General features: G+C 46.4%; 2 protein-coding genes across 5 annotated transcripts; one reads left to right on the plus strand and one right to left on the minus strand.

Annotated features, from left to right (window-relative positions):
- Positions 1-147: 147 nt before the first annotated feature.
- Positions 148-7,104, minus strand: AURKA (aurora kinase A). 3 transcript variants are annotated; one of them, XM_086474692.1, is made up of 9 exons: positions 7,084-7,104; positions 6,616-6,703; positions 5,200-5,482; positions 4,544-4,622; positions 3,755-3,946; positions 2,775-2,913; positions 2,260-2,408; positions 1,491-1,665; positions 148-858 (listed from the first exon to the last, which is right to left on the minus strand). In XM_086474692.1, the coding sequence occupies exons 2-9, from the start codon at positions 6,667-6,669 to the stop codon at positions 673-675; spliced, it is 1,257 nt and encodes a 418-aa protein (XP_086330818.1). In that variant the 5' UTR covers positions 6,670-6,703; positions 7,084-7,104; the 3' UTR covers positions 148-672. The 3 variants fall into 3 exon arrangements, with proteins under 3 accessions (XP_086330818.1, XP_009958007.2, XP_086330819.1); XM_009959705.2 differs by lacking the exon at positions 7,084-7,104 and having other exon boundaries at positions 6,616-6,769; XM_086474693.1 differs by lacking the exon at positions 7,084-7,104 and having other exon boundaries at positions 5,200-5,487; positions 6,615-6,769.
- Positions 7,105-7,871: 767 nt separating this feature from the next.
- Positions 7,872-16,302, plus strand: CSTF1 (cleavage stimulation factor subunit 1). 2 transcript variants are annotated; one of them, XM_086474714.1, is made up of 7 exons: positions 7,872-8,422; positions 9,064-9,234; positions 9,939-10,134; positions 11,579-11,856; positions 12,686-12,883; positions 13,453-13,843; positions 15,371-16,302. In XM_086474714.1, exons 1-7 carry the CDS (start codon positions 8,303-8,305, stop codon positions 15,628-15,630), a joined length of 1,614 nt encoding a protein of 537 aa, XP_086330840.1. In that variant the 5' UTR covers positions 7,872-8,302; the 3' UTR covers positions 15,631-16,302. The 2 variants fall into 2 exon arrangements, with proteins under 2 accessions (XP_086330840.1, XP_086330841.1); XM_086474715.1 differs by lacking the exons at positions 7,872-8,422; positions 9,064-9,234 and adding an exon at positions 9,665-9,767.
- The last annotated feature ends 1,004 nt before the right edge of the window (positions 16,303-17,306 follow it).

The raw sequence follows: 17,306 nt of genomic DNA on the forward strand, positions 1-17,306 counted from the left end.
CTTTATACCAGTTTCCTTTTTGACAGAGGTGGGAAGCAGACTTATTTGTGATCATAGATGAGGAGTCAAGCTGTACTGATGATAAAGACAAGTGGTTAGATATAGCCCGTGGAAGCAATAATGCCATAAGGAACCTTACCATGCTGGTAACGGTACAGAACAAGTCTTTATTTAAAAAGTTGAGTGCTCACATTTAAGACAAAATAGAGACAAAAATAACGCACACATTTTTAGGACATTGAGAAATGCATTCACCTCACTCAGTTCCCAATTACACCACAGTTAGGATACCCTTAGCAGCCCAATAAGTTAGGAGGCAGGTATCTCTGGGATATTGCACTGTTCAATACGCTAGAACAACAGCTTCCTCGTGTTGTTGGAACAATGAACCATTACCAGGACAGACCACATAAGAGCCTTGAACAGCTAATACTTACATCAACAAACCTGGCCCACTCATAACTGGATTTCAAGTATGTTAAGTATTCCACAACCTCCAGCTAAAAGTCAAATATTTTTACATTTCAATTAGAGTTTAAGACAACAGCCAACCCAAAGATTTGCATTCCAATTGCCATTAGATTCCAAGACCTGCTTTTCGTATGGTAAGCGTTACAGTAGTCACAGTACAAGACTCCTATTGTTGATCCTATGAGGTTACCCCTGCTACAGCTATGTTCTGGATGAGGCAGCAACATCGCTCTTTCTGCTGTTGGGTATCTTTGTAGAGTTCGCTGTAATCCAGGGATGAAGAAGTACATCCTTCAGGGGCAGGCGCTGGAATGGGTTATGCTTCAGAAGCTTTAAAATTAAATCCCTTGCACCTTCTGTTACAGATGGAGGAAACTTGAATTCCACCTAAGGAAAAGGAAGGACAGTAAAGATGACACAAAAGTTCTTTGGCAATAACCAAACTGGAGAGAAAGGGCTCTACCCTCTCAGGTAGATCTGGAAAGGAAAGCTGTGTCAGGCTGGTGAGCTATGCACATTGTGCGTACTGAAGTGAGATCAAGTAATTTCACTGTAATCCTGAAGAAAACAAGGTTCTTGCTGCTTGTAGAAGTTCAACTAGTGTATTCTTTAATGTACTTCAGACAAGATTAGTTTGCTGGAACCTTTCTAGGGCATGCAACAGGAAGTTAAGCTTATATGTTCTTAGTAACACCTTGAGTATTAAATATTTATTTTCTAAATTAGAAAAGGAAAGATGTAGAGAAGATTTGTTGCTTTGTGAAAGAGGTAGGAGTTCAGATGCAGGCAGAAACAGGGTAGAACCAAGGAAGTAAGGCAAGGTATCAGAAGGTCTCTTACAGTCATTCTACAGAATGACTGAAGACAGTTGTAGGGATCTAGTTTTATGCATATCATTATGTCTTGCTACAGTTCTAGTTAATGCATGTCCTTCTTCAAAACAACCACTTGTTAAACTTAGGACAATAGAACTGAAAGGCAGTACAATTCAGCTAGTCCACATAAGTGTTGGCACATACCCTGGAAATAGCTCTGTAGGTTTCCTGGTATGTTTCTGCTTCAAAAGGTGGTTTCCCTACAAGGAATTCATAGCACAGAACTCCCAGGCTCCAAATATCCACCTTTTCATCATGCGTTCTTCCCTCAATCATTTCAGGAGGCAGGTAGTCAAGCGTCCCACAGAGAGTTGTTCTCCTGAAGGAAAGTCTAAGTTAATCATTCGCCAATTATGGCTATTATAAGATCCATTTCAAGAGGCAGATAGAAGCTAATGCTGACAATCAGCTGACCTCAGTCTACCCTGGACAGACTCAGCACCACCAGAACACCCGGTAAAGAAGTTCCAGCAGTAAGTTTTCTACTTTTGCTTTAAAGCACCTCAGTTACTGCATTGCTAGATCAAATACAGTCTTCCTTTGTCACGTGGATTCAGACTAATTGAAGAAACGTCTTCAGTATGTTGCTAGTGTGATGTTTGAACACAAGTGCTGGTCTGTCATCTCAGGGACCACCATAACCTACAACAGTACACCAACCTTCCATTGTTTCAGGTTAGCAAGTTTTGAACTATACAAATTAAAAAAAAAACCACAGGATAACTCCACTCCCTCCCTGCTGCACCAATTGACTATTACAACCTTTGCTGCAGTGGCCCAGTTCTTAAAGGACTTTTTTTTTCCCCCAGTATTGTAGGAAGTTCACATTTAACCAACTGTAAATGTGACAAGAAAGCTAACATTTTCCACTACAGAAGTGTTTCACTGCATGAGATGTATATTGCATTCTCACCTAGAAGATGGAGCATGCACAGACCATCCAAAGTCAGCAATTTTTAATTCTCCATTTGAGCCAAGTAGCAAGTTTTCTGGCTTGATGTCTCTGTGAATCACACTCTTTGAATGGCAGTATGATAGGGCATCTGCTAGTTCTGTGATGTACTGTGTTTAGAAAGAGAACAAATCTTTGAAGACATTGCCACTCTAGCTTATCTGGCTACAATATTGCCTTTTCTAGACATCAGAAGTAGTTTAAGTTAGAGTAATTACTCCCTTGAAGTCTGGTAATACAGGCTCTGCCTGAAGTGACCAAGCACTTGCAGTATTAAGCAATGCTGAAGTTACATTAGTGCCATGCAGCCATTTGTCTTCCCAACTTATCCCGTGTAACAAGTGCACAAGCAAATTACCATTAAGGAATCTCTTTCACCCAACAGAATACAGAACTTTATCTGAAGAGCTAGCTTTATGCTGCAGATATTCCAGATATGAAGAGCAAGTAATGTTTAAGAAGCTACAACAACCTACAGTAGCAGTTCTTTGCTCATCAAACTTGGTAAGCTTCTGAAGTTCTTTGTAGACTTCTCCACGAGGTGCATACTCTAGAATAAGGTAGACTCTCGTAACATCATGGAAGTAGCCATATAATCTGAGAATGTTGGGGTGCCTGCAAAAAGATACAAATTTTCTTCTGAACAAGGTATTTGTCCATATAACTTAAATTTCCCTTTCCTGCATCCCCCCTTTCAAGGCAAGCACAGGTACTTTAAAAACTTCTTTACTCTGAGGAACAGGCTGCCCAGGGAGGCTGTGGAGTCTCCTCTGGAGATATCAAAACCCACCTGGACACAATGCTGTGTGACCTGCTCTAGGTGGGCCTGCTTTATCGGGGGGGGGGAGGCTAGGTGATCTCCAGATGTCCCTTCCAACTCATGACATTCTGCAATTCTGAAATCCTGGAAGTGTTCCTGCAGCTCACAACATCTCCATTGAGAGCTTCACAGCAGATGCTTTTTTCAGTGTTTATCAAAGCAGCAGCTTAGACTCCCTACTAGCAAGCAGCTAGCCAACAGTTTGGCTAATTCTTATCTTCTTGAACATACCTTCCTACAGCAGCTGGAAGAGCAGATTACCATTGAATTATTATCAACTCCTATGGGGTTTGGAATTTAAGCTTAAACACCTTATTTTCCAGGAAGCAGAATACCAGAAACAAGCTCAGACTTAAGAAATGGCAGTTACCCACAGAAATCCAAGCAGCAGTCAGGGGTTTCTTTGCAATAGGAAGATCCATTATCAGAGGTTGCTTTGTTGCAAGTTAGACAAAGGTAAATCTCAAAGGTAACTCTTGATACAGAAAGGCAAGAATCCTAACTGGCAATTTCAAGATGTCATGTGTTTTAAAAAAACTTCTCTTTTCTTCAAGAGGGTATGTTATCAAATAGACAAAGTGACCTTGTTTATGAACACAAACAAAACAAGGACTGTAATTGATGTCTAAACTTTACCTAAGATGAGACTGTATTTCAACTTCTCTTCGTAGTTGATGTTCTACACCGGCTTCCTCCAGTTGTGTTTTAAAGAGCACTTTCAGTGCAAGAATAAATTTACTCTGCTTTTCACGTGCCAGGTACACATTTCCAAATTTTCCTTTCCCCAGAGGACGACCAATTTCAAAATCATCAAGAGACCATTGCCTTCTACAAGAGGAAAGAGAAAGTTACAAGAGCTAGATACTTGTAAAATATGCATGGAGACTGTTCAAAAGGAAGTTCTGAAAGGTAGTCTCTTCCTTCCTCAAGTTTCAGCACAGAGATAGGGACTATCAACCCCACCACTACAAAAATCAAGACTGCATACCAAGCCAGGCTCCCTCCAACACACCCAATACAGACGTGTTACTGGTGCAGGTCAGAACTGCTCACAGCAGCCACACGACAAACCTAACTCCATCCTTAGACTCCAGTCTCCTGCACGTATGAAGGACGCTTTGTGTTCAAGCGTACATCTCGTGACTGGAGCAGCGGCTATCTGTGCTCTCACAACAAGAGCTACAACTCAGCCAAGAGTTTGCTTTAGGTTACAGGAACTCCTTGTTCCTGAGAATTATCAGGACACAGTAAGCTTTCCTAGTTTCTTATGTTGTCTCTGAAGTGTAGGGCCACTGGTCTCCACAACCCAGGGGCTTAAGTAGCCTTCGGCTGAGTTGCAACTTGGTTGCAGCATGAAGGCCTACAAGTTAAAGGCAAGCCTAATCCAACAGGACTCAGCTAGAACAATTTAGACATAAAACTTACTTCTTAGTCTCTTCATTTTTCTTTTTAGCAGTCTCCTCATGTTTCTGTTTAGAGGTGCTTTCTGCTTCAGAGTTCTTTGCTATGTATAGAGAAGTAGATCAACTTTATGAACCAGATCCATGAAACAAAAATTCACATGGGAGCAAATCTAACCTCTGCCCATGATCTGAAACAGGTCTTGGAACACATTTGGTGACACTCCAAACAACCTAGCGTAACTTACTATTGGCAGAGCAGTTCTCAGTGCTATCAAAATGTAATTTTAAAGCCATTCTTAAAATAAAAACAACATCAAGTTCCTCCCCCCCCCAAAAAAAACCCCAGCATTCTTGTGCACAAGAGTAACATGGATACTGGAAAACCTGTGATGTGAGTGCCAATTACATTAACTCACAACTGACTAGTGAGCATCTGGAAGTTTTTAAGCACCCATATTGCCTCTAAATGGGCAACATGGCAACCAGGGTAGTGCAGGAACAGCTAAGCTGAAGCACGTGCTGCTGTTCTGTTTCAGGGCACAACCAAGTACTTCTCTACAGGACTGTCCCACACCATCAGCAGCAGCAGCTTTAGGTTTTCTGCCCTGCACTGCGCTCCACAGAAGTATCCTGAGTGCCACAATTCTATAAATACATGTACATCATCTTCAGAATTACCAGGTGCTGGAGCCTGTTGAGGTTTTTCATTGTTCTTGCTTGGAACTTGAGGCCTAGCAGCTGCTTGGACCAGAAGTTTTGGTCGGGGCTGCTGTGTTGTTTGGTTATTAGACAGTTTTTGGTTTGACAGTACAGATTTCTGTGATTGCACAGGAACTCGCTGGGCAAAGTTTGAAGGACACAGAACACGTTGTGCTTGAACTCCACTGTTCAGTAACCGGCTCTGGGCAGAATGCTGAGACACAGGGACACGTTTCGGGCCATCCCCAATGGGATTAGCAACCTTCAAAAGAAGAGATTACATATTAATTGCAGAATAGCATACTGTAACCTTTACAGCCCCATTCAGTAGAGCAGGGAAAAACCCACAAAGCACATTTAACAGGGGATGTTAGGGTCGTCTGATCTTATGCTTTATGATTGAAGACATTCTTCAATTTCTACATTGACAAGAAAGTTAGCAGTTTTCTCCAACAGCATACTTATTTATAGCTAGCAGAACTTTTCCACACACATCTGAAGAACATCAGCCAAAGGTATTAACACAGCAGATCCTTACTATAAGAGCATGCACTGCTTTGAATCATTGCTGCCTTTAATGCACCTTAATATACCTTGTACTACAGTGGGAGCTCAACAGGACAAAGCAGGTTTATTTAGTAAGGTTCAGCTATCTGCTTTTAATTTTTTGCTTCCAGTAAAGGAAGGTAGTTTGGACTTACATTTAAGAAGTTCTTAGCTGTTCTAGGACACTTTGCCTACAGTTAAGGCCAAATGCTAATGACTGGCTTCTCACATTCCTGACCCTCTGGTGACACCTATGCAACAATTTGTACTTTTTTCTTCCCCTAGATATTATTTATTCTTCTGGTTCGGTTCACTAAAAATAATTGACAGCTTGATTAAAAAGAAGCTTTGCTTGTGCTATTCTGAAGTCTTATCAGAACCTATTTAGTTTTAAGTTAAAATAGTGAGAAAGTGCCTGTGTTTCTATATGGAAAAAAAACAATAATCAGGGTGGTCTCGAGTACTGCTGCACAGGCATGTCAGTAGTGACGTTAACACAGTGCTTCCTTCTGGAAGCCATATCTGGAACAAGCTGGCTACACACATTTGCTCTATCTCTAAAGGATCTTACACTAGACTTAAAATACAAGGAGAGTTTCCCAGTTCAAGTATGACATACCAATATTAACAATTTTAAAGCGTACGCCCTGGGCACTGTTCTCTCCCAAAGAAAGCTACTGAAAGACAGAGTTGGCCGTTGTTCCCTGCACCCAGAAAACATTGTTTCAAAGCAGTTTTTTTTTTCCTTTTTGCTATTTAATACAATTAATAATTACCACAGACAGTTTGAAACCTGTAGCTCTTGTGCTATCAGGAGAACCGCGCCCACTAACCTAGTAAGTCACTTACCTTCGTAACACGACTGGGGTGTCCAGAGGGGTTCTCCTTCGCGTTCTTGTCCATAGTGCCCGAGAAGGAGAACTACACACAGCTCAGCCTGCGGGGGAAACGCAGCGAGTAGGCATCAGAGCCACAGAAAACACCGCGCCTTGGACCTCTCTTCCAAAATGCCACACACACACACCCCCACCCCACCCCACCCCCCCCCCCAATCCGAACGCCAGGAGGCCCCGAGGCAGAGCCCGGAGCGCCTGGCCTGCCGCCCCGCCGCAACACACCGCCTCGCGGCCCGGCCCGGCCCCGCAGCCGCCCACCCGCCCCCCGGCCCGGCCCCACTGGCGGGCAGAGGCTGCCCGCGCCACGGCCCTGCTCGCGGGCCGCACCCCCACCGCCGGGCCCGGCCGCTCGCTCACCCCCGGCCTCCGCTCCCTCCGGCCGCTGCGGCTGTTTGAATTCAAACCGCCCTCCCTTAAATACCCTTTAAACTACCGCCCCTCGCCATTGGCCCCTCTCCCGCCGCTCGCGCCCGCTGATTGGCTCCTTTTCAACCGGCCCGCCCGCCGATTGGCTCTCCGCACGCTCCGCTCGTTGCGAGGCTGAGTCTCGTCGCCGCGAGCCTCTGGGGCGCATGCGCAACGGCAGCCTGCTGCGTATCCCGAGTAGGTCCAACCCGCCCGCCCCGAGGGCGGTGTTTGCGCTACATGCGTATTTTACGTACCGTCTCTCCGCCGCTGGCTCCTTCCGTACTCCAACTGCGTGGATCGGCGCCCCGCTTACACACTTTTCTCCGCAAAGTCTCTGCCTGGCCGGGTCTTCCGTTACGCAAATCGCGTACGCCCAGACCACCCACCTGTGGCAACGCTACAACTACCATCCCTTCCTCGCAGCCACCCAGGCCTCGGAGCGTGCTGCCGCCGCCGGCGGGGGGAAGGGCGTCAGGTTAGTCCGGCATCCTGCGAGGCACCGGCCTCTTCCCTCTCCTCCTCCGCACACGCACCCGCCGGCCCGGGCCGAGGGAGAGGCGGTGCTGCCACCTCGCGTGGAGCCGAGCGCGAGTGGGGCCGGGGGCCATTGTGTCCAGCCGGCGAGGTAGGTGCCCCGGGTGGCAGCTCGCAGCGCCGAGGAGCGGGAGGACGGGCGGAGGGGTGAAGCAGGCCTCTGCCTCGCACTCGCCCGGACGCGTGGCCCAGGGCAGCGCTCCACGTGCCGCCGGCTCTTGAGGACAAGCGCGAAGGGGACGCCCGCCCCGGCGCAGCGCAGCCTGCCAGGGGACACCTGGCCTGAGGTGCCTTCGCGAACCCGCGACCCCCTCGTGTCACGCCAGCGGTGACCCGCAGCCCGTGGCAGCTTCCAAACGCGTACGGGTTCCCGAGGAGACGCCGAGCAGCAGCGGGACAGCGCTGACAGCGGACGGTCCGTGAGCGCAGTTTGTGAGTAGTGGTGCGTGAGGAGCGCGAGGCGGCTGAGCTGTCTCAGTGGCCGGTGGCTGCCCCAGTGGTCCTGCTCACGTCTGTGAGGGGGACCTTGGCCGCTGAGCGACAAGCGGCGGCCGAAACTAGGTTCAGTCCTTCGGGCCTCTGAAGAACCGTGATTGAAGGCAACTTTTCGCTGTCTCTGCGGTGCTGAAAACAAGTGCGAAGGCGACCCTGGTGTGTGTGTTGGTGTTTACAAGTGGTACAGGATAGGTAAAAAGAAGATGTCAGGTCGCCGTGTCGCTGCAGCGTGTGACAGACGTCAGCTGCCACGGGGCATGGGTAGCATGGCATCCCCCCTCCTTGACCCGCGTCCACTTCGACTGCCGTTTCTTGAGGCTGACGTGAGTAGGACTTTGGGGAGGGTGGTGGCGTGCTCTCGGGACAGGCTCTGGGCCTGCTGGGCGACCGTGCAGCCTGGCGGGGTGAGGTGCTTGCGACTGGGCTGCCTCAGCAGCTGACATCGCCGGGGCGGCCTGCGGCGCCGAGCAGCACTGCCGGCAACTTGTTATTCCACCGCCCGTTCACGTCCCCGCCTTTGGGGATCCCGGGGTCTCGGCGGAAGCAGCGTTTCGGAGCTCTGCAGCTGGGACACAAAAGAACCCCGGCCCGCTCCGCCTGCCGCCATCAGCCGCCCCCCCCCCCCCCCCCCCCCGCTGGAAGCCGGCCCCCCGCAGCTCCCCGGGCCGCTCAGCCAGCGCGGGGCCTGCCGCCCGCACCCCGCCCTGAGCGCGGCTCTGCTGGCCCCGGCCTGCCCCGAGGGGAGAACGGGGAGAGGCACCCCCGGACGCCGCGGCGGGTCGCCGTGTCTCCCCGGACCGGCCCGCCGCGACCCCCCCCCCCCCCCCCCGAGCCCCTCCCCTCCCCGCCGCTCGGGGGCTCCCTGGGCACGTCACCCGTCACGTGACACAGCGGGGCCTTGCCAGTGCCCCGGCGCGCGCGCGCGGTGTCACGGTCATGTGATGCTGCCATTCTCTCCTTCAAGAGTCGCCTCCAATCGATTTGCGGGCGCTCGATGCAGCAGCCTTCGCGGAGGAGCATTCTTCGGTCCCGGCCGCCGCCGCCGCCTCCTCCCCTGCCGCCGCCGCCAATCGATGCGCTCAGGGCTCCGGTCGCCATTTTAGGGGGCGAGCGAGGGAGGCAGAAGGAAGGGTCGGTAGGTACCGCGGCCGCTCCGCGGGTCCCTCGCTCTCGGCCCCGCTGCCCGCGCCGGGCCTCGCCCCCCGCAGGTCCCGCCCGAAGCCGCCCGCGCCCCCCCGGGCGATCCAAGCCCGCTCTCCGTGGCCGCTGCGCTCCGGCCAAGCACTCCCCGCCCTCATTCAGTCCCTTTCCCCCACGCCCCCTCCCTGCCCCGTTATTGGTCCCCGCACCCGGTTACTGGTCTCGCCGCCCGGGGCCGGCAGAGGGTGTGCGGGCGGGCGGCGGCACCTGCCGGGCGGGAGGCGGCGCGGGGGGCTGCGGTCTCCCGGGGGGACGGGAGGGAGGGAGGGAGCGGGCGGGGGCGGCCGCCGCCGATCGGCTTCGCCGTGCGCTGGTCGCCGCCCGGGCCCGCCGGCGAGGCTGCGGGGAGGATGCCGGCGGGACCGCTCCGCCAGCTGATGCCGCGCTGCCTCCTCTGGCGCTCCTTAACGCGGTTCGTGTTCTGTTCGTTGGCGAGATTTTCATTTCAACAGCAAACGAGTGCAACAGGTTTTTCTTTTTCTTTTTTTTTTTTCACTTTCATTTCTATGTCTCCGATTCTTACTTAAATTACGGCAGTATTTGCTGTCTGCTCTGAAATTCGGCAGGATGTGCTTTATTTAAAGGTTGTGGTTGTTTTCATGCAACTCTCTTGTATGTGATTTTTCTTCTTTATTTCAGGCCCCTCCAAGGCATTCCTTGCTCACAATGTATAGAACAAAAGTCAGTTTGAAAGACCGTCAGCAACTTTATAAACTGATAATTAGTCAGCTGCTATATGATGGATACATAAATATTGCCAATGGCTTGATAAATGAGATAAAACCACAGTCAGTCTGTGCACCATCTGAACAACTGCTGCACCTAATTAAGTTAGGTAAGCTGGAATAAAAAGCTAACATAAAAGTCCAGTTTCTAATTCCCTATCTTAAATCCTTGTGAATTAAGAGTTCAGTGTTACTGAAAAGACGTCTTTTACGCAATGGTTATGTCTAGCAATAACAGAACACTTTGTATATTTAGATACAGCCTTTGCCTCCGTGGGCTTTTTTGAAGGGTGTTCTAGCTCTGTGTTTCATCCTTTAGCGTTCATTAAAAGCAAAACAGATCACTGAGTGTTGTCAAAATCTCTTTGTCTGAGCTTCTGTAACACGTAAGAATACCTGCTCAGGGTCCTGGGTGACTGGCAACCTTCTAAAAATACACTCCAGTAAATGGGATCCCTGAGTCCACAGACCTGATAGAAAACTGACCCACACAGTTCTCTGCCAACTTTAGAAATATTTCCTATATAATTCTTCCTGGCAGTACTGAAAAGGGAACCAGCCCTTCCGCTGGCAATCTTTGCTAGCTTTTATATATCAGTCTCAAGAAAAGAAGCTTCACCTAAGTCTAGGTTCTCAGCAAAGGTATTGCCTGTTCTCTCTCTGTGTATCTTTTTCTCTGAAAGTACATCTGTGCCGCAGTATGTAGTCAAAATACCTGAGCTGCTGTTGAAACAAGTTGACTGTGTTACTTGAGGAGGCCTAGCCATAACATCAGGTCTTCCCTGTACTGTAACTGAACTGGTTCTGCTGCCTGAACTAGTTGAGTTCCAAGGATATAAATATGTGAAACCTTGTGTCTGTTTGAAATGAGAATGCTAGGCTTGTGATTTGTGGATGGAAGCAACAAAATTTTTTCTGTCACATTTGATCGATTGATGGCCATGGTTGGGCACATAGCTGAAAATTTTTGTCTGCCCTGTTACCACTTCCAGCACTGAACTGTCCTTGTTCTGGAGATACACCCTGGAAATAAAAATTTTAAAAAAAAAAAAAAAAAAGGGAAAAAGAAATGTGTAGAGTGAGTGTGAAGAGGGGTAAAAAATTTCACTTGCAATGCTGGGATGGTTGTTTATGGAGTACTCTTTCTTTTTTTTTTTTTTTTTTTTTTTTTTCCCTTCAATGCAATAAAACAGAAAGGAAAAGAATCTGCTTCCGTTTTTACTTTAAGTCTCATGTAATAGCGTTGGGGCTTGCTTCTCCCTCTGCGCAAAGCTGACTCGAGGCCTGTCGATGGCTTCATTCGCTGATTGTCGTGCCTCTATCAGCACTTCACATTCTACAGCATGGGCTGGCTGTTCCACCGTTAATTTTAAGAGCTCTAGTGTAGCCAGGGTGCCTTTCGTTTCTCATGAGCAGTACTGCTCTATAACTAAATCGCCTCTGCTGCCTCTCTTAAACCCTGACTCACAGCTGTTGCAGAAGGCTGTAGCATAGCTCTGGCTGTCGAAGGAGGAGGTTAACCTGGTTTAAGTGCATCAACTTCTCTCTTTTCAGGGATGGAGAACGATGACAGTGCTGTTCAATATGCAATTGGACGGTCAGATACGGTAGCTCCAGGCACAGGAATTGACTTGGAGTTTGATGCAGATGTACAGACCATGTCTCCCGAGGCTTCTGAATACGAGACTTGTTATGTCACATCTCATAAAGGACCGTGTCGAGTAGCCACGTACAGCAGAGACGGACAGTTAATAGCTACAGGATCTGCTGATGCCTCAATAAAAATTCTTGATACAGAGAGAATGTTGGCCAAAAGTGCCATGCCTATTGAGGTAAAATATGGCTTGATTCGTAACCACTTTGTGAATTCTTGAGGTGCTGTCTGTTCCATGCCGTGTCTGTGCCTTGTGGCTGGTTCAGTGGGTTGGACTAAATATCTGTCTCGCCATATTTCTGACTCCAACAGCGGCTCATAAAGTACCCTTGAAGAAAAAGAAGAAGAAATAGGGCAAGTATACCTGTGTAGCTTCTGGCTGCAGTCTAGAGAATTGAGCCAGAAATTGCTTCTAATAGTTGCTGATAATTGCTGTAGTCTATGAACACAGTTCATTTTTGAGCCTACTTAAACTTCTGGCCTCTGCAGCCTCCCGTGGCTATGTATTTCAGAACTCTGTTTCACAGAGTACATGCTCACTACTTTTTTTTTTTTTTTTTCTCAAATACAGTTACCAGGTAGCAATTTAAAAGTGGGTCGTTTGGGTTTTTTTTTTTTGCACAGGATGCACCCCAAATTCTCAGCCGTATCCTGCGTGACTAAAAGTAGCAGTTTTCCCAGTTGGTACAGCTTCCCTGAGTTCTTACAGCAGTCCAGTATTTTGGTTTGGACTGTTGATGAAGGTGCTAGACTTCCTTGCACCAGTTCTCTGCTACTAAAACTAGTTTGTCCTTGAGCAAGTCAGTTGACCTTTGTAAAGATACAGGGATCTTATCTGATAACAATATATAATGGGCCTTCACACAATTAGGATAATAGTGATTACGTGCCTAGTCACGTGTCGGAAAGGTACCTGTTGTTTGGCCACTCTGGCAAGCGTAAAACTACTTTTCCTGTCAAAAGCATGTTCTGCTTTCTAACACTGACTTGTTGAATGTTCTTTGTAGGTCATGATGAATGAGACAGCACAGCAAAACATGGAAAATCATCCTGTTATTCGGACTCTGTATGATCATGTGGATGAAGTTACGTGTTTAGCTTTTCATCCAACAGAACAGATCCTAGCATCTGGTTCAAGGGACTACACGCTTAAATTGTTTGATTATTCAAAACCTTCTGCCAAAAGAGCCTTCAAATATATACAGGTTAGATACAATACCAGTTCAGAGCAACCAAAGCTTGAATGTCTAAGTACTGAGGTATCAGTGAGATGAACTGTGTCTGAGTTTGTAAGTGGTTAGGTATGTAGGAGTGTGCAGCTCCAAAATTTGCAGACCTTACGGTAATTTTGTGTTAGGAGTTTGTGCGTAATGGATACCTCTGTTCTTTAAGTGCCTGTCTTTTTTCTAGACCGAATCTAATATGGGTAACTTTGAAGTCAATTATATTATCTTTGTTTGGAGGAGAGTTTGGGATTAGGTGGTGGTGGGCTTTGGGGCGTGTGACTGGCTGACAAAGCCTCCTGTCACGTTTGTGCAATATCCCAAAAATGAGTGGGCACTGCAAGCTGCTCGAGGGTGAGCACTACGATACCTTTAAAGGTAGCCTGTGATTTTGATCCTATAGGAGGCTTTTTCTGTTTTATAAAGCCAGGACACATTGTGCTAACTGCTAATTGAACTAGTTTTTTAGCACTTTAATGCCACCAGAATTGACACTTCCATGTCCGACTGTTTTTCTTTCTTACACCCGTTATGTATTTTTGATGAAACAGGAAGCAGAGATGTTGCGCTCAATTTCTTTTCACCCTTCTGGAGATTTCATACTCGTTGGTACCCAGCACCCTACTTTACGACTGTATGATATCAATACTTTCCAGTGTTTTGTGTCTTGCAATCCTCAAGATCAGCACACTGATGCTATATGTTCCGTAAACTACAACGCAAGTGCAAACATGTATGTGACGGGAAGTAAGGACGGATGCATCAAACTGTGGGATGGTGTTTCAAATCGTTGTATCACTACTTTTGAGAAGGCCCATGATGGAGCTGAAGTCTGTTCTGCTATTTTTTCCAAAAATTCAAAATATATCTTGTCAAGTGGAAAAGACTCTGTAGCTAAACTATGGGAGATATCCACTGGTCGAACACTGGTCAAATACACAGGTATGTGGCAGGTGACCTTCCAGTACCTTCTCTTTCAGGTACTGACCCACAGCAGGGGTGGTAATATGGTCAGAAGAATAGCAATTCCTAAAGGCAATGGGAGACTGCTGCTTTGAGGACATATTGCCCCAAATTTTTGAGAACAATGTAGACTAGTTTCAGAAGAGCGGCTGTGCTGCTTGTTCGTCAGTCAGTGTAAATGTATTTAGTCTGAGCAGATTGTGGAGACTTTTCTGACATTCCTCCATTGCTTTGGAGGGAAGTTATCACTAAATTAGGGGAGAAATAAAAGGAGCACTGCCCTAAGGACTAGGACATCTGTGCAGGGGGGTTTGTTCTGAAGTTTTTCTTTAATGTGTTTTAGAAACAGCAATTATTAAAACAAAATGGCATTTCTTGACGATGATCATTTTCATTTTGTGACCTTCCTATTTGTTGCTAGACTAGAGGCACAGTTTAAATTGGAAAGGTTAAAACTAACACCTGATCCATTTCTGGCTAGAGTAGGCCACCTTCCTGCAGAGAACCCACCCGGACAGGGGGAATTGAGCCTACTTTGGGGCAGTTGTTTTAACCATTAGACTTGTGCAAAATACGGCTCCAATAAGCCGTGGCAATATTCTGAAAAATAGCATTTCGTCTTGTTTGTTTGTTTCTTTCTTTTTTTCCCTCTTTTTTTTCCTTTTTTCTTTTTTTTTTTTCTCAAGGGTGCAGTGCTGTGCAAGGTAGTCATACTCAGAGCATGCTGCCAATACCCTGCTTTGATCTCAGCAGGACTTAAGAAATGGTGAAGGATTTAGAAGCTTGGCGTATGATAGCAGCTATGTGATGGGGGAAGCTTTTGGATCAAGTAGTGAAGTGCTTAAATATTGGGAGTCATATCATAGAAGAGGAGAGGCTGTCGAAAATTCTGTATATCAGCTTTTGGGCTGTGTACGGTCCTTTTTTGTACACTAGCTCTATCTTGCTCTCAACCAGCAGGGTGCAGCACCTCCTTGATAAACTTTGCGAAGTGCCAGGTACGATGCAGGTGTTGCACTGCAAAGTAAATGCCTATATAGGAAAGGTTTTATTTGAGGGGTGTGGAGGGAAGGTGTGGCCAAGGTAGGTCATACAATGTGCCATATGATACATACATTAAACCCAAAAGTCGTCACTGATAATGAGCATCTGTGTATTCTACTGCCTGTGGTCTTTCCCCTTAGTTACAGCTGTAAGCCTCATATAAAAAAATACAAGGCAAAAGTGCTCCTAAACTTAAGTGATTGCGCTCCTACTGTGTGGTTGGACTTGACTGACACAGTTGGAGTAGTTAATCGTCCTGTCCTTTTAAGAAATTTTAGGGTTGTATGATGTATATAAGTACAACAGAGTATTCATTATTGATTCACCTCTTGTATGTGGAAGTGGTACTGAGAAAATGAGGCTCCTTTGTAGATGCAGAACTTATACTTCTGGGAAGCTTATTCTTTAGAAACTTCGTAAAATTTATCCTGTTTGGGTTAACATTTTGCTGCATGTATTTAGGGGCTGGTTTGAGTGGAAGACAAGTACACAGGACACAAGCTGTCTTCAACCACACAGAAGACTACGTGCTGCTTCCAGATGAAAGGACCATAAGTCTCTGCTGCTGGGATTCAAGAACTGCTGAACGGAGAAATCTTCTTTCTCTTGGGCACAACAGCATCGTCCGCTGTATTGTCCATTCTCCTACCAACCCTGGCTTCATGACCTGCAGTGACGACTACAGGGCTCGATTTTGGTACAGAAGGTCAACGACAGACTAAGGACGGCTTTATAAAACGTGATTGTCCAGATTCATTATATCGTCTTGTATTGATTGTACTGCCAACAGCTGCCTAGATGAAAGCCGTGCTGTGTCTGGTTTTGATTCTGTCTAAAGTGGCAGAAAAACATCAAAATACTGAGACTAAGTTTTGCCCCATGCTAATTTTTTTATTAGTATGTGTGGCATTAATTTTTGTAAGTCATCTCTGATTGTACTCAAGGGTTGGGGGGGGGAGAATAAAATGATCCTTGCGGGAAGGGTTAAACTTGTTCTCCCGTCTCTCTAGATCCTAGCAAAGATAATGTGACTGTCTTGCTCAAACTGGGCAGTATGAGCCAGTTCTGCTCTGCATTGTATCTGTGCAATCCCACTGAAGTCTGTTTAAAGAATGGATTACACAAGTAACAGCAGAACTTGGCGAATATTTCAATGAAGCCTTAAGCTGCCTTCAGTTCTGATTCATTCTTTGTAAAGCTCTGTTTTGTATCCTTTTAGTCTGCGGGTTTTCTGGTGGATTTTTTTCTTTTTTTTTTTTTAAATTGGCCAAGTGGACCTTCAGTTCTGAGCCAGTCCTGTGCCCTAAGAATTGGAAACGGGATTTTGAATTGTTTAGATGAATTCAAGAAATGGTGTTCTAGTTCTGGTATTAAAGCTCAGACTTGAAATTTCATCGTCTTTTGAATTTATCTTAACAAGTGGGACCTCAAAGTAAATTTATAGTATTTTCAAGGATTATCCACATTGCAACTGTGAAATGTGACAGTGCTGCAGCATGTGAAAATGAGAATAATTTTGCCATCGAGACCTTTTAGTATCCTTTCAAAGACAGAAACTTTTGCGTATTTTTCCTATATGTACCTCAGAAATGTCACTTCGCTCTGTTACACACAGCACTTGAATTACAGTCTTTTTTTTAATTACTCAAAAACCCAGACTCACTGTTTCTTTTCCATGTTGTCTTTAGTAGTCCCAAGTTTCCCAGACCTCACCCTGTTCGGCAGATCGTTAAGAAATTCTGTGCTTAAGCCTTCTGTGAGTTTGAAAATCTGCTACTTATTTTTACAGCTAGTTGCCTCTGTGAAGTTTTGAGTGTGTTCATTTAAGCATCCTTGTGCAGTGCTCTTGGCCTTCACTTTTGGGAGGCTTCCTGGAGTCAAAAGATCTCATGAAGATTTTTAAATGTAAGATTGTTCTTACTGCTGGGTTCATTTGCCATTACAACTGATGAAGTGTCTTGTTAAGGGCTGATGAGGGTACAGGTTTTGTCTGTATTTAAATAAAGATCACCTTTTAAAAAGTTATTTAATATATAAAGAAGGAAATGTATTAGTTTTCTTTTTATACACCAAAGGAGAGTTGAATAGTGGAAGGCTGTGTCTTTGGGGACATGTTAAAGCATGATGAATTCTATTACGTCTGAATCAGATACAACTATAGATTTACAGTAGAGAATGTGGAAAGGTTTTTAAAAAGATGGAGAATGAAATTTAATTTTCCCTTAAAAGCAACTGCTATGAAGAACATTTCTTAGCGCCCCTCTGCTCCTCCTCTGCCTCCCTTCAAGTCTCTCAAACTTTAGAGAGGTGGGAGACATGAGATAGCAGTTCTGGTGGCTGCTTTGGTGGAGAAACAAGTAGAACCAGAGCTTGGTGGGAGGGAAGAGGGAAGTCCTGC

Source organism: Leptosomus discolor, chromosome 17 (genome assembly GCF_034619465.1).
Source record: "Leptosomus discolor isolate bLepDis1 chromosome 17, bLepDis1.hap2, whole genome shotgun sequence".
Lineage (NCBI taxonomy): Eukaryota > Metazoa > Chordata > Aves > Leptosomiformes > Leptosomidae > Leptosomus > Leptosomus discolor.

Bases quoted from the DNA above. Each gene is read 5' to 3' on its own strand.
- CSTF1 (XM_086474714.1), top strand. From the start codon at position 8,303: ATGTCAGGTCGCCGTGTCGCTGCAGCGTGTGACAGACGTCAGCTGCCA. The intron at 9,235-9,938 runs GTAGGTACCGCG...TCTTTATTTCAG, and splicing joins GGAGGCAGAAGGAAGGGTCG to GCCCCTCCAAGGCATTCCTT. The intron at 10,135-11,578 runs GTAAGCTGGAAT...CTCTCTTTTCAG, and splicing joins GCTGCACCTAATTAAGTTAG to GGATGGAGAACGATGACAGT.
- AURKA (XM_086474693.1), bottom strand. From the start codon at position 6,669: ATGGACAAGAACGCGAAGGAGAACCCCTCTGGACACCCCAGTCGTGTT. The intron at 4,623-5,199 runs GTAATTCTGAAG...CTCTATACATAG, and splicing joins TCAACAGGCTCCAGCACCTG to CAAAGAACTCTGAAGCAGAA. The intron at 2,914-3,754 runs GTAAAGTTTAGA...ATCTTTTTGCAG, and splicing joins GAAATACAGTCTCATCTTAG to GCACCCCAACATTCTCAGAT.